Source organism: Xylocopa sonorina, chromosome 1 (genome assembly GCF_050948175.1).
Source record: "Xylocopa sonorina isolate GNS202 chromosome 1, iyXylSono1_principal, whole genome shotgun sequence".
Lineage (NCBI taxonomy): Eukaryota > Metazoa > Arthropoda > Insecta > Hymenoptera > Apidae > Xylocopa > Xylocopa sonorina.
The window spans coordinates 19,342,752-19,356,476 of record NC_135193.1 but is presented as its reverse complement, the minus strand read 5'-3'; the positions used below and the strand labels follow the sequence as shown (position 1 = coordinate 19,356,476).

Genomic DNA, 13,725 nt, shown 5'->3' with positions numbered 1-13,725 from the left:
TGTAAGTAACCCGTTCTATTCTTTTCTTCTTGGTCAGTGCGTTATAATTCTTGACACGGATCGCAGTTTTCATTTGAGGATTAGCTTACATTTTGAATCACAAGTTTCATTCCTCTCGTATGTTAGAGAGAACAATGTGATTGTTTGTAAGGTTTGTATTTCAAAAATTGTTTGTTTTAATTCAACGATTTAAGTTAGTGATAAAGTGTCATTTAGTGGCAAATTATTAATTTACATCCTTTATCATTTATGTCTTTGTAGCAGTGTCAAATATGTTGAGAAATTAACCAAGAAGTAATATTGTACACCTAGTAACTTCTAACATTATTCTTCTACTATTTAAGCGTTTAAAAGATATTTATTACTTTTAACCGAATGTTTGCATTATCAATTTATGTTCTGACACTTTTATGTACATCTGACATATTATATACGCATATTAACAGCTATCATATACAATAACGATATGTATCTTCTGAAAGCAAAATTGGATAATAATATAATCCCAATTAATTACGAAACATTAAATAAAGCATCATTTCGAATATACATTTATACAGTTAATGTTTTCATAGAGGATATGTGGGTTATTAATGACTTTATTACAATACGCTAATTATATAATTTATTACAGCGAGTCATTTAAAAAAACTATCTTATGCATAAAACAAAAAGTATTCATTTCACTTCCAAATACACTTGTTCGTTTAATAATTAGTTTATACTCTCAGAAAGAGATACTTATAATTAATATAGACCATACGTATAGAATATAAATTTCATTGTTGCAAATGTTACACTTTAATTGATACCATTTTACAAGAAATTTGCAATTTACAAACAACACGTCCAAGATTATTTACAACGTATTCCATAATGATAATAAATATCATTTCACAAGGATGGTGCAAACATTAATCAGCGTTCCGTCCCATGTGAATGTTTGCGTTTCGTAAACATCTTCTGTTTAGGTATTATTTTCTAGCGGTAAACAAACCTCTCTCCGCTATCAACCCCGACTAAACATTTTAATTAAATGAGACCACCAGACCCATAAGCATTGATTGAACGGTCTCAGACACAGTTAAATTAGCGTGCATCCTATGTAACTGTCTTGATGTTTCTTTATCTCATTTGCGCGTTGGTTTGAAACGAGATTTAAATACGAGCGTAAAGTGAAGTTGATGATCACTGAGGGTCTATAGGGCTGGCCATCTGTCCCTCGTTGCCACGTCTGCGACGTCTTGGTGGTCCATTTTGGGGCTGGTGCGCAACAGCATCGGCACTAGCGCTGGCAATGAAGCGCTCTCAGGTAGAATCTGCCTTCTCTCCCTTTCTCTCGCCATCGTGTGCGCGCCAGCGCACGTGCTCTCTTTCATCCCTTCTCTCGCTGCACTCCACTTTTTTACTGGTATGAGAGTTGAGAACAGCGAGGAGAGAGAGAGAGAGAGAGAGAAAGAGAAAGAGCGAGAGGAAATAGCAGAGCGCGAGAACGTTAAACCCCCGTTGTGTCGTAGAAATTGTAACTGCAGTACCCTATAATTTTCGACTGATTGATTCTGAAATGATTCAAAAAAAGATGAGCAAGTGCAATGACATCCACCGCGGTAATGATGAGTAATTTAAACGTGTACGTAAAGCCTTATAATATACGAGTACGCGTTGACTTAAAAAATATTTCAGCGATGGGAAAAACAATTAAGACTATAAAGATTATTAGAACCTTTTATAAGTTAAAGATTTTTTTATATGGCACTGAATGGAATCAAATGTTTTGATATTCTTGAATTTTAAATGTACGGAAGGAAAACATAATTTTTAGATAAAATTGAAGTAAAGTTTGAAAAATTGCAGTATTTAACGTTTAAGAGTAAGAATCGACAGCGAAATCCGTGGTAGGTTCTAAAACCGCGTAGCAAATCCTTCGTATTAACTTGAATGACAAACAGAGATGCGACTTATTTTAAGAGTATCACGGAATGACCCTTGTGCTCTATGCCTCTGTTGCAAGAATCCGCAAGCACTTTGTAGCTCGACATATGTTCAAATTACGAATTATAGGTGGTACTATAGCCTGTTATAAATTGTTTTTATAGAAATTAACAATAAATAAATATAAAATGAAGATAACATTTAACTTCGTGCTTATAATTACATAAAATACATAATTGGTAAAATGTTGAATGATATTGAAAGGTGCGATAAAATTACATATCAGATTAACAAACAAATAATAGCAATATAAAGGAAGTATGTGAAATATTCAATTAAAACTTTCGATAAATGTACTGCTGTCGAATCACCAAGAGGGACAGAGTACATAGTAATCTATTAAACAGAAAATGTACACATAATAAGAAAAATAAAGGAATATACTTTAAAAACTCAAAACAGAATTTCTTAGTTATTCTTATAATTAAGATATCCGAACAATGTTAAAAATCTTGGTCTTATTTCGAACATTTTTGCTATTCTGTATATCAATGATAAATTGGAAGTACATTGTTTTTATTAAATTTTAAATAATTAGATATATTAACAATTTTCCAATATATAATTCGTATTATTCCGTGACTGTTTTAGAAAAATGTCACGTTTGTTAGATCGCTCAAACATACTCTTGATGGGTATGATACTATTTAGTACAATAATGTGGAATACAGCAAAAAATACGCTAATGAGGTGCGAGGAGGCAAAACTGAAATGCGCATACAGGACGGGCTGTGGAACTGCTTTGCAACACTATCTTACGGGCTGTGCACCCGTTCTCCAAGGCAATGATTGTTCCGAGACCTGCCAACATGCCCTTATTGCTCTTACAAGTACTGACGAGGGCAAAGAACTTATGACAGTATATATTATTTATTTATGTTACCTTAGTTGCGGGAAAAAATAAATCGATAATGCAACAGTAATAATGAATGTTCTCGATGCAACGAATTTGTTATGAATGGAATAATTAGAAGAAATTATTCATATTTTAAAGAGTGAAGCTTTTACAGTTTATAGTTTATTATTAATTATTTTATTAATTCAGTGCATGAACATAAAATATGTCTCTCTGTTATTTAGTGTGAATGTGAGAACGAATTGTGTCTGCAATCGAAAGAAAGGGTAGAAATATGCAGATCTTCCGTAACAATGGCAATGAATAGAACAAGAGTGTCTTGCAGAATAGCAACTTGGATTTGTAACGCAGATGCTCTTTGTCAGACTGCCCTTACATATTATAATAAATATTGTAAGAGTATGTTTCAAGGGCGAAAATGTACTAGGCGGTAAATATTATATCTATTCAATCAAACATTTTCTTAAAACCTTCACAATCTTTTTAACGCATAAATGTTGTGTGTCTAACATTTTTTTAGATGTAGAAATTCGATAAATATTTTAACAAGACAAGAGAAGGCGGCACGATTGAATACATGCTTATGCGATGGTCTTGAAGAATACGATTGTAAAGGAATTCATAAGAATATGAATGTTCTCTGTTTCGGAAAAATACATCATGGTTACCGAGATCTTAATATCGAAGATAAGAGGAGAAATGAATTTCTGACACCAAACGTGAGCCTTAGAGGAAATAGTGTTCAAATATTAATAGACAGAAGACTGTTTTTACTTTCCTTATTCATTTATCATATACTCAAAGGGAGGCAAGGCAAGATTTTCTATTTTACTATCATTTTTAAGTGCATTCATAAGAACGAAATATGTAATTTATCAATAAATAATTTATTTATTTCTTTGCATTTAACAAAAATTGTATTATTTCAGACTGATGATTAGATGGAACCCAGGCAAATCTCCAAAAAGCAACAGTATTCCATGAAACGAATGACCAAAGATCTTTATCATTTTTTAATCATCAATATTCGAACGATTTTATACTGGTATGGAATGGATAACTTTCCCGCTATGTATAATTCTGCAGCTTAAGTAATCAAAAGAAAGCTGCATGATCTACGAAATTCTTTCACGAGTTCTTTTGTTAAATTATGTACAAATGGAAGAAACAGAAAGGAGCTTTGTACAGTAAAATTATTGTACAGCGATTGTATTATAGTATATGCAATTGAATAATTCGTTACGAGTATTTAGTTATAAATGAATTTTATTTATGATGGTATAATTATGTAAATATCTACATATAGAAAAGTGGTTATTGTTTTTCCTATTTCTCGCTCATCGGATTTATACTATCAAAATTGTTGTTTTGTAAAATAATATTTTTTTTAAGCACTTTTACTTTTCGGAAAGTTATAATCTTGCTATCATTTATTTTTCCCCAAAATTGTTTCGCATGAGAATTAAAAAAAAAAGCTCAATTATTTTCTAGAGAAAGGAGAACTAAAATGGGACTGTTACACTGTGTCCGGATTATTAATATTTATTGTTAATATCGACAGTCTGAACACATTACTAGAGGAAGAAGGTAATTTTTTTCAAAAATAAAACATTTTAAACTTTTATATATCCATATAAGTGGTTTTATACACTTTTTTATATAATTATGTAATTCAAGGAAATTCGTGAAACATTAATAGATTTTCCGTAAAACAAAATCATTGATTTAAAGTTTTTATAATTTATTCTATTGCAAGAAGAGTTACCGAGTAATTAAATACGGCAAAAATTTTGTAAAATGACTACTACAAAGTTTTATCCGAGTATAAATTATCTTCGATTTTATTATAATAAAAGCTTATTGTATAATTTAATATTTATTTAATTCTTTAAACTTCTGAAAAAATCCAACCATATTTAAGAAACTACTGCTGGAATATTTTATAAAAATTATATAAATTAATGATGATATTTACTTTGCAAGTCAATATATAATATTATTAACATATTTTCAATTCGCACTTATTAAATTTGATGTATTTAGAAGAATATATTTTCAGTTGATTCTTGAAGTTCTAATTCCTTCGTTACTTTTGGCTTTTATAAAAACGTCTTTACAAAATTTTCGTGCATTGGAAACTGTAGATTTTATCTGCCATATTAAAGCAAAATTCTTATACACTTGGTGTTAAATATAGGAAAGTGTAACATGAAATGTTCTTCATGATAAATTGCTTTATTAATTAAATTTACTGAAGAAATGAACAGTCTAAGGAAATCCATCATCATCTTCTTCAGCCATTTCTTTAGCTAGCTCTAAATCTTGTTGCTCTCTTTCTCTACGTTCTTCTGCTGACTCAAGATCTTTCCCATATGATTTTGGAGGATATCTCATAGCTTTAACACTTTGATTGTGTAAGTCTAAGCAAAATGTAATTCTCTGATGGAACGCAAGCAATGGTTCTTTAGTACAATAAATGTCTGTTGTCTCTTTACTACGCATATAACCATTCTCTGGTTCTAAAGTGGCTTCAATCACACCATCTCTGATTGCTTTAGCAACAATGAATTCTGCGTCCACACTGGAATCCAGACCTAATTTCTTCGCGATGTCTACAGGAGAAATTCTGGAATAAGACAGCCCAATCGATCTGATCGCAGTTTTAATAACATTGTGTCTCAATCGGAGAATCAATGTGAACGTATGATCTGCTCTAAATTGTGGGCCAAAGTTTTCTAGAACCTCTCCAAAACGTTGAAGATTTCCTAAACGTACAGCTTGGGTAAGTTGAAAGTATGGTGCTAACGCACGACGCATAGCGGCTTGTCTGAATGTTTGACGCTCTGGGATATCTCCAAGCAAAAGTTCCACTGTTACAGCCAGTTTTTGAACTGTTTGACGAAAGCCTACTGCAGTACTTTGTGGAGCCTTTCTGAGAGCCTGTAAGATTAACATTAACATTACTTGTATTAATCTTATTTTAATTACATTACAGATTAAGAACAAATTTTTACTGACCTGCACCAAATACTTATGTGCAGCAGAATATTCCAATCTAGCTGCTTTAATACGTCCCAAATAATACAAAAATCTAGCCCATTCGTTATTACTGGCCGATTCTGGGAAAGTCGATTTTAGTACAAGCTTATCTGCTTGATCATATAAGTTATAATGCAAATAATTTCGCAATAAACAATTAATCAATACTGCCTGCCCTTCAAAGTCATTTCTGAGTGTCGTTGTTCTCAATCTCAAATGCAACAGACCACGAATTTTATCCAGTCTTCCAACTAGTTCGTATGCTCTTGAATAGTAAAAATAACATTTAGCAGCAATTAGATCAATTATACGTCTGTTTTGGGCAATAATTTTTTGCAGCAATGTTTCGGAACACTGGACAGCTTCCTCATATTTTCCAGCATCGATTAAGCGTACAAGAACTAGCAAATGAATATAAGCATCAATTTCAGGTAGCGGACTCATGCTAGAAATGCGAAGTTTCTGCGTTTCCTCCGATTCTGTAGGTTCTTCCAACCACGACAATAATGCATCACGTTCTGTACATGGTTTCGAATAAAAACTTAGAATCACACCGCGTAGAACATTCGAGTTTAATCTGCGGCGTGTATTAGGTAGCGTACGCAAAGCTCTTAGGATAAAACGAGGTTCTTTGCTCTGTACAGCTTTTTCTATTTGACGAGTATGCTCACGAATGTCGTGAATTGTTTGTAGATCGATATCTTTTTTGTCAGATGTATCTCCATCACCATTTTGACCCTCAAAAATTATTTCAACGTCCATGGCCTCAGGATTTTTAGCTGTAGGGACACCCATCTTGACTCCTCTGAAGAAATTAAATTTCTACGAACATAATATCGTAAGTTTAATATTAAAGAATGTATAGTAATTAAAATTAAAATATAATCACTTATATACAACATAATATGACAAAAGAATGGTACTGATTAATAATATTGAATGGATTTTAATTCTTACTAAACTCATTAATTTGGTTATGTATATACCCATAATATAAATCGTCACATCACATTCTTCAATGAAATAACTATATACGTTATTTTATATTAATTAAAATTGTAATAAAAGTAAAGGTACGAAACTATTCACAACTTAAGATTGATCTTTGTGGAAAAGTATTTAATAACCAATAAACTTCATGGACCTTTCTTACTGTCAGTTTAATGCAGGATTTCTTTAAAGAAATCTTTTTTAGACTTCGCTAAATACAACGTAAAATTTATGACGCGTACGAACAATAATAATAGAAGATAACAGTAATATTTCACATTTACCTTTGTGATTCAAACTTTTTTTTAGAAAAACTGAGAATTGTTGGGATAAGTACAATTCTACGTTTTCATCGTACCATTTCACAGTCATGCAGAACTAAGTAAACTTGTCAGTGTAAAAAACTTGATGAAAACAAATTCCAGCTAGGAATTTTCATTATAAAACCTATATGAATTATTTTTATTTTTATCATATGTATAAATAAATAACATTTTAAACTCGTGTGGTAAAATTATTTCTAATATATTAAGCTACAGAATATATACTAAACGTATCATAATGTATGCACACTTTATACAAATTATATCTTGTATATAATGCAAGAAACAGGTGTGCATATGTACTTCTGTTAAGAATTTTATAGAAAATATTACATATTTATATAATCGCTTATTTATTTGTAAATACGCCAATTAAACATTTTTCACAAGAAAATGATCTACTTCGTAATATAGAATTGTCGCAATAGATGGTGCTACGTAGCAATTTGTAATTCCCACGCTACGTAATGCTTATCTAAATGAGGTATGAAACCAATGGGTAGAAGAGGAGTTAGTGGGCATGAGATAACCTCGATAGCAGATGGTGCAATATTTTTAATTACAATGATGTAAATATTAGCGGTAGAGGAAGATTAGAAATTTTATTTATTAATTTTTCTGTCACGCTTCAAAATGAATTTAAGCAAAAATGAAAAACTGCTGGCTGCCAAGAAAAAGGTATCAAGTTTTAAAAGATTAAACGAATAGCTACGTATTTTTAAACATTTCTATTTCCAAATTGTTTCTTAATATTCGATTCGATTCGATGACAAGTATATATTTATAACTTTGTTATTGTATAACTTCTAACAGTAACTTAAATTTTCTACTCTTGTATTCGTGAATACTTAGGTTATGTTAGCTGTCAAATTGTTATTTATAATTACCCACATTAATAATTGGTTCGAATATTAGTATAATTATGACTTCTATTTTGCATATGTATAAAACAAACGCGTAAAAAAACATTTTACAGTATATTATACATTATACATATATAGGATGTTATATACATATAATATAGTACATAAATGTATGAATTTTACTTTCGCCTAAAATCTGAAGACTTTTTTACTTAATAATTTGACTATTTGATTACCAATATATAAAATGTTATTATTAATTATCCCTTACATATAAAATTTTTTATTTTATCAGCTTAGAGAATTTCAATTGAGTAAGATGCAAAATAGTCAAGATGGATCTGCAAAACAGAAACATTTCCAGGATTCACCATCTTCGCAGGTGAATTATATTGTAATATTGCTTATTTTTTATAGTATTTTGTCTAAAATGAAGTGCATCTTCAATCGTATCTAATTGTAATCTAAAATTTTTGTTCCAATTTGAATTAAATTTATAGGCCCAAAATGCAGAAACTACTAAATCAAATCTAGAAGTTATAAGTAATACATTAACGATAGAACCATGTGAAAATAATACACATGTACTACATCAAAATTGTGAAAGCAACGAAGTAGTACCTACAGATTCAGTGGTGAATCCAGAAAACACTGTAATCCCCGAAGATTTACAAAATCCTACAGAAGATGCTGCCAAACCCACAGAAGATGTGCAAGAAATTAATTTGAAACCAGAAGCCGAGAAAGCAGTAGATTTAAATGATTTTTCAAAAGTGCAAAAGGAGCACCTCTTGGAGATGGCTTCTGCAGTTGCAGATGTCTTAACGAATGAAACCGAAAATACAGAAACGTCTCTAGATTATGATCTAGTGTGGCGCAATCAATTTTTAAGTTCCTGTTTAGACGAACAGAAGAACATTGTCAATGAACTGCATATAGAACTTAGTAATGCAGTAAGTGTATAAACAAATTAATATAAATTTTTTAAAATGATGAAACTTCAAGAGACAAATAAAATTTTCTTAATCATTTGATTAGCGTAGCAAAGTTTCACAGTTAGAAGCTAAGTTAGAAGGGAAAGAAATAGAACTTCAAACGCAATTAGCGCGAGAAGTAAATCCTTTGAAAGAACAGCTTCGTCTTCACACTCAAACTACTGGAATCTTGATAGCAGAAAAGGCAGAGCTTACCGCTGCTCTTAATCAAGCTCAACAAAGTGCTAAGCAAAGTTCAGGTTTGTTATTTTATATTAGTATGAATTTCGTATAGATACAAAGTAGTCATAAATTTTTCTAATAAATGAATGTCATACGTTCTTAGAAGAAGCAGAAGAAATGTTGGGAAACTTGAAAAATTCACAAATTTATATAGTTGAATTGGAAAAAGATTTGGCTGCTGTAAAAAATAGCAATAAAGAATTGAGAAAGAATTTTCATCAGTTGCAAAGTGAGCACGATTCACTTGAGAAAAAGTTTTTTGAATTAAACAAAGAGAAGGAAGATTTGGATTTAGAGATATCAGAAATGAAGCAAAAATTGAATTTAAAAAAAACTGAATTAATGGCAGTACAACAAGAACTTCAAGAAAAAACAGCATTACTTTCATTAAGTGAACTTAGAATACATCAGGTAATGTGAATACATTATGAATTTTTTTTAAATTTTTACATAAAGAATAAAACTGCGGTTTATTTAAAAAATTACCCAGAACATCCTATACATATGTGTTATAATATATTATTTTTGTAGATGAAAGGAGCTACGCCAACAGAAGAAGAAAAACATGCGGCAATTCTTCTGGAGCAAGAATTGACACAAACGAAGGAATCTCTGAAAGCTGTTAACGCCGAAAAAGATGAAATTAGTAAGCAGTATCAAAATTATGTCAAACAATTAGATGGCCAGCAAACGAAAATGTTAGATGAGGTATATTAATACTTTCCTTGTGAAATTTAAAAATAGATCGAGAAGTAATTATACTTGCCAATTAAATATTCTTCATAGATAAAAGTACAAAAACAGACTATAGAGGATTTACAACAGAGAGAACAAAATTACGTGCAAAAAATGTCCGAACTTGAGCAACAGCTACAGCAAGAAAAAGAAAAAGTAGAAAATCTGATGTCTTTACGAGATTGTAAAGATCAAACGGAAAATCTACTGAAAAGTGTAGATGAACTTACATTAGAGCAAGAAAGACTTCATATAATATTATCTGAGAAGGTGAACTGTTTTATTAATCATAATGGCAGTAAATAGAATTTATTTGAAACTTTACGTGCTTACTGATTAATTACAAATAAAAATTTATATATTCAGGATTCACAAATCGAAATGTTAACGAAAGATTTAAACGACTTGCGAGAAGCATATAATCAAGAAGCTGAAATTACAAAGTTGGCTAGCGCTCTTGAAAGTGAACAGTTAGGAGCATCTAGAGCAGTTCACCAAAATAGACAACTAAAAGAGCAATTAACGGACATGGAAAATGCTTTCGTTTCCCTGGTAAATATAGTAAATTAGAAATTAATATAGCATGTCCATTACTCAATAAATACAAATGTACAAATTTATACAAATTTTTAACATAACTTTTAAGAGTAATGCCAAATTGGACTTGACTGAACAACTGCAAGCGGAGCGATCTATAGGACGTAAATTAAACGCTCAATTAAATAATGTAGAAAGTGAGTTGGATTTGATGAAAGAAAAGATAAGAGAGAAAGAAGCCATTCTTGAGGAATTTGAAAAAGAAAGGTTACAAAATGCTCAGATAGCAGATCAAATGCAACATTATCAAGCGCAATCACATCATGTGGTCACTTACCAACGAGAACTTCAACATGCCTTAGTAATAATTTTTCTTTTATATTTAACAAGTATCGTAATGATACTTATATGATACGATGATTGTCTTTTACTTTCTAGAAGATAGCAAAGAAAATAGAGTCTCATTGTTACTCTCTTTAACCCTATAGTTTAAAGCAGATTAGAATCAAAGTTTTCAGCTTAATTAATTATTAAACTTTTTCTCCTAGGTTACCATAGAAAAATTAGAAAAGGAAAAACAGGCGCTTACAGATAAATTAAGAGAAAAGAATGAAGGCGGTTTTGTTCCGGAAGTTAGCAATACTGCATCAAATCCGGAAGAGAAATCACAATCAGAAGATTTGAACGAAAATAATGTTACAACGCCAGAATCCATAAAACAGCTTGAGCAAAGATTTAAAGATACCATGGAACGAGTTGCGGAGCTCACAGAAGAGAAACAAAAACTCGAACATCTCGTTTTGCAACTTCAGAGTGAGACAGAAACGATAGGTATGAATACTTGTTGAATTTCTTTATGGCGCTCATACCGTATACTTAGTTATTATACATAATTATTTTCTCTTCTTGAATTTTGTTCATTAGGAGAATATATAACGTTGTACCAGAAACAAAGAGCAGTTCTGCAAAGCAGAGCAATAGAAAGGGAACAAGTGTTTCGGCAGTTACTTGATCAGAGAAATCAGCAACAGGAACAACTGCATAAATTGAAAGTTTTGGTCAGTGATTTTCTTAGGAAGGAGTATATACATTCCAATGGAACGGAGCGTCTAATCGAAACAGGTATACTATCATTTTTAATTGTATCTAAAATATAATTGTACTTATATTAATTAAGGGATGCCAATATATATTGCAATGTAAGATATATAAAATCGTCACCAATGGAACAGAATACTGTACACCCGAGTATTTTTTAGAAACGAGTCCAAACGATTTTGGACCGTTGAAAAGGAAAAACGAAGCAACAGACGAACGAGTAGAAAATAAAAGTGTTTCAGAACTTTTAGACATCCTAACAGAGATAAAGGATTGTAAGGACTCCTGTATGTTCGAACCGAACTTCCATCCATGTCCTTGGTGTTCCGGAAAATTATTGACGGTATAAATGATATATTATGCAAATATCTTATATTTTAGTATAGGATATTAATACGGAATTTTTTTTAACCGATAATTTGTGTAGAATATAACAGTGTATATAAGATAAAATCTATAACAACTGCAATTTGTAAATGATTGATGCGAAAAAAGGAATGTTTTCTTAAAAAATAATTGCTCTTTTTCATAAAAAATATAACAGCCTAAAGCATTATTTAAGAAATTGTTAAAAATTACATAAAGTATCTTTTTAAGCAATTATTTTTTTTTTGTACTTGCTTCCTTACTATACTTATCTCGATGAAAAATATATTTCTCTATAACAAACAACCGCTGCAAAAGGGTAATCTATATATATATATATATATATATATCTATTTTACATTATCTATTAGAAATAAAGATATTTCAGTTAACAAATTTTTAAATAAAGAAAATTAATGTTATAATTGTTAATTATTATTAATAAATATTTATTTTTGTGTTCCGATTTCTAACATACAAACAATTATTCGGTATAAAATGTAAAAAAAATGTCAATTTCTTTTTAAATTCTGTTTACAACTTTAACTTTTTTGAGTCTCCTTCCGTAATAATAGTTCTTTTCAATTGATTTTGTATAATAAAAGCAGCTTTTCCTCTGTGTCTTCTCTCTATTGAAAGCAGAAAAAATTAACAGTTGTATTACCTTAATTTTCGTAAAGCTTGATATGCTTATTGCATATTACCTGCTCGCAAAAGAAGTTTTTTGCATTGATGTAATATAGAAGCTTTTGCTCTAATTTCATTTAAACCAAGCAAATGTCCCAAATTTATGAGATCATAAGGATTCCTAATTGTCCTAATATTGTCAGAACCACTGGACAAGATTACATTCTAAATAACAAAATAGGCAATTAAAATTTCTCTTATTATTTAAGCTCAACTTTTATAGTACAGTCTTGAGTATCACAAAGAATCAAATAAATTAAGATTAACTTAAAAGGAATTTTAATTAATATTAATATTTATATTTGTTAATATCTGACTGTATACTTTATTAAAAAGTTCTATCTTTTTTCTATTATTTTCTGCTATACCTTACTCTTGCCATAAGTATAGAAAAGGTGAGAATAGTGAATGATACGCCTTCTAAATTCTATATTCAATAGATCCGTGTATTGAATCTCAAAATGTAATCCCCTCTCAACCGCTTGATCGTATAATTTTTTATTAAACCTGAAAGTACTTAAATTCGGTCTTAGCGTAATTATATCTGCGTTTAAATTAGTACACGCAAATTCTAAAGCGCTTTGCGTCTTTGGAGCAAACGCATACAAATTGTATCTCTTTAAACTGGGGCAATGATGTAGTATATGCGTCTTTGCAGAGTCAGAACAAAAGAATGTGATCCGATTAAGTATCTTCAATTTTCCATCGAATTTTTTTCGCAGATTCTCTATGTCGATTGTTTCAAAAACAATTCCCTGTGATGCCTCATTTTCGTCACCCCTCTTCTTCTTTTTCTTATCTGCTCCCAGAACACTTTCGTCTATAGTGGTATTTATTGCTACTGTTCTGTATCCATCTTCATACAATTTCAGTAAAACAGAATGCAAATTTTCCTCTTCGTTGCCTGATACGTTTACACACAAATCGTAAAATCCTCTACAAGTTCTAACGTCCATTTCATAGAAATTTATTTGGTATATGCTGTTTAAATTTGGTTAACTTTTTAAGTAATCTTTTGGTGT

General features: G+C 30.6%; 4 protein-coding genes across 5 annotated transcripts; 2 read left to right on the top strand and 2 right to left on the bottom strand.

The window, feature by feature from the left end:
* On the top strand, positions 1-4,439 carry LOC143427366 (growth arrest-specific protein 1). 2 transcript variants are annotated; one of them, XM_076901441.1, is made up of 5 exons: positions 1-151; positions 2,584-2,851; positions 3,073-3,278; positions 3,369-3,661; positions 3,778-4,439. In XM_076901441.1, the coding sequence occupies exons 2-5, from the start codon at positions 2,588-2,590 to the stop codon at positions 3,780-3,782; spliced, it is 768 nt and encodes a 255-aa protein (XP_076757556.1). In that variant the 5' UTR covers positions 1-151; positions 2,584-2,587; the 3' UTR covers positions 3,783-4,439. The 2 variants fall into 2 exon arrangements, with proteins under 2 accessions (XP_076757556.1, XP_076757549.1); XM_076901434.1 differs by lacking the exon at positions 1-151 and adding an exon at positions 970-1,630.
* Positions 4,440-5,064: 625 nt separating this feature from the next.
* On the bottom strand, positions 5,065-7,273 carry Rpn3 (regulatory particle non-ATPase 3). The gene is made up of 3 exons (XM_076901391.1): positions 7,162-7,273; positions 5,867-6,709; positions 5,065-5,788 (listed from the first exon to the last, which is right to left on the bottom strand). The coding sequence occupies exons 2-3, from the start codon at positions 6,680-6,682 to the stop codon at positions 5,117-5,119; spliced, it is 1,488 nt and encodes a 495-aa protein (XP_076757506.1). The 5' UTR covers positions 6,683-6,709; positions 7,162-7,273; the 3' UTR covers positions 5,065-5,116.
* Positions 7,274-7,696: 423 nt separating this feature from the next.
* Positions 7,697-12,016, top strand: LOC143427307 (golgin subfamily A member 2). Its single transcript, XM_076901308.1, has 12 exons — positions 7,697-7,878; positions 8,359-8,445; positions 8,564-9,016; positions 9,102-9,297; positions 9,384-9,691; positions 9,812-9,988; positions 10,067-10,285; positions 10,382-10,567; positions 10,662-10,913; positions 11,101-11,383; positions 11,477-11,674; positions 11,812-12,016. The coding sequence occupies exons 1-12, from the start codon at positions 7,834-7,836 to the stop codon at positions 11,997-11,999; spliced, it is 2,592 nt and encodes an 863-aa protein (XP_076757423.1). The 5' UTR covers positions 7,697-7,833; the 3' UTR covers positions 12,000-12,016.
* A 514-nt stretch (positions 12,017-12,530) lies between these two features.
* Positions 12,531-13,715, bottom strand: Rpp30 (ribonuclease P protein subunit Rpp30). Its single transcript, XM_076901425.1, has 3 exons — positions 13,072-13,715; positions 12,721-12,868; positions 12,531-12,645 (listed from the first exon to the last, which is right to left on the bottom strand). Exons 1-3 carry the CDS (start codon positions 13,657-13,659, stop codon positions 12,551-12,553), a joined length of 831 nt encoding a protein of 276 aa, XP_076757540.1. The 5' UTR covers positions 13,660-13,715; the 3' UTR covers positions 12,531-12,550.
* Between the last annotated feature and the right edge of the window lie 10 nt (positions 13,716-13,725).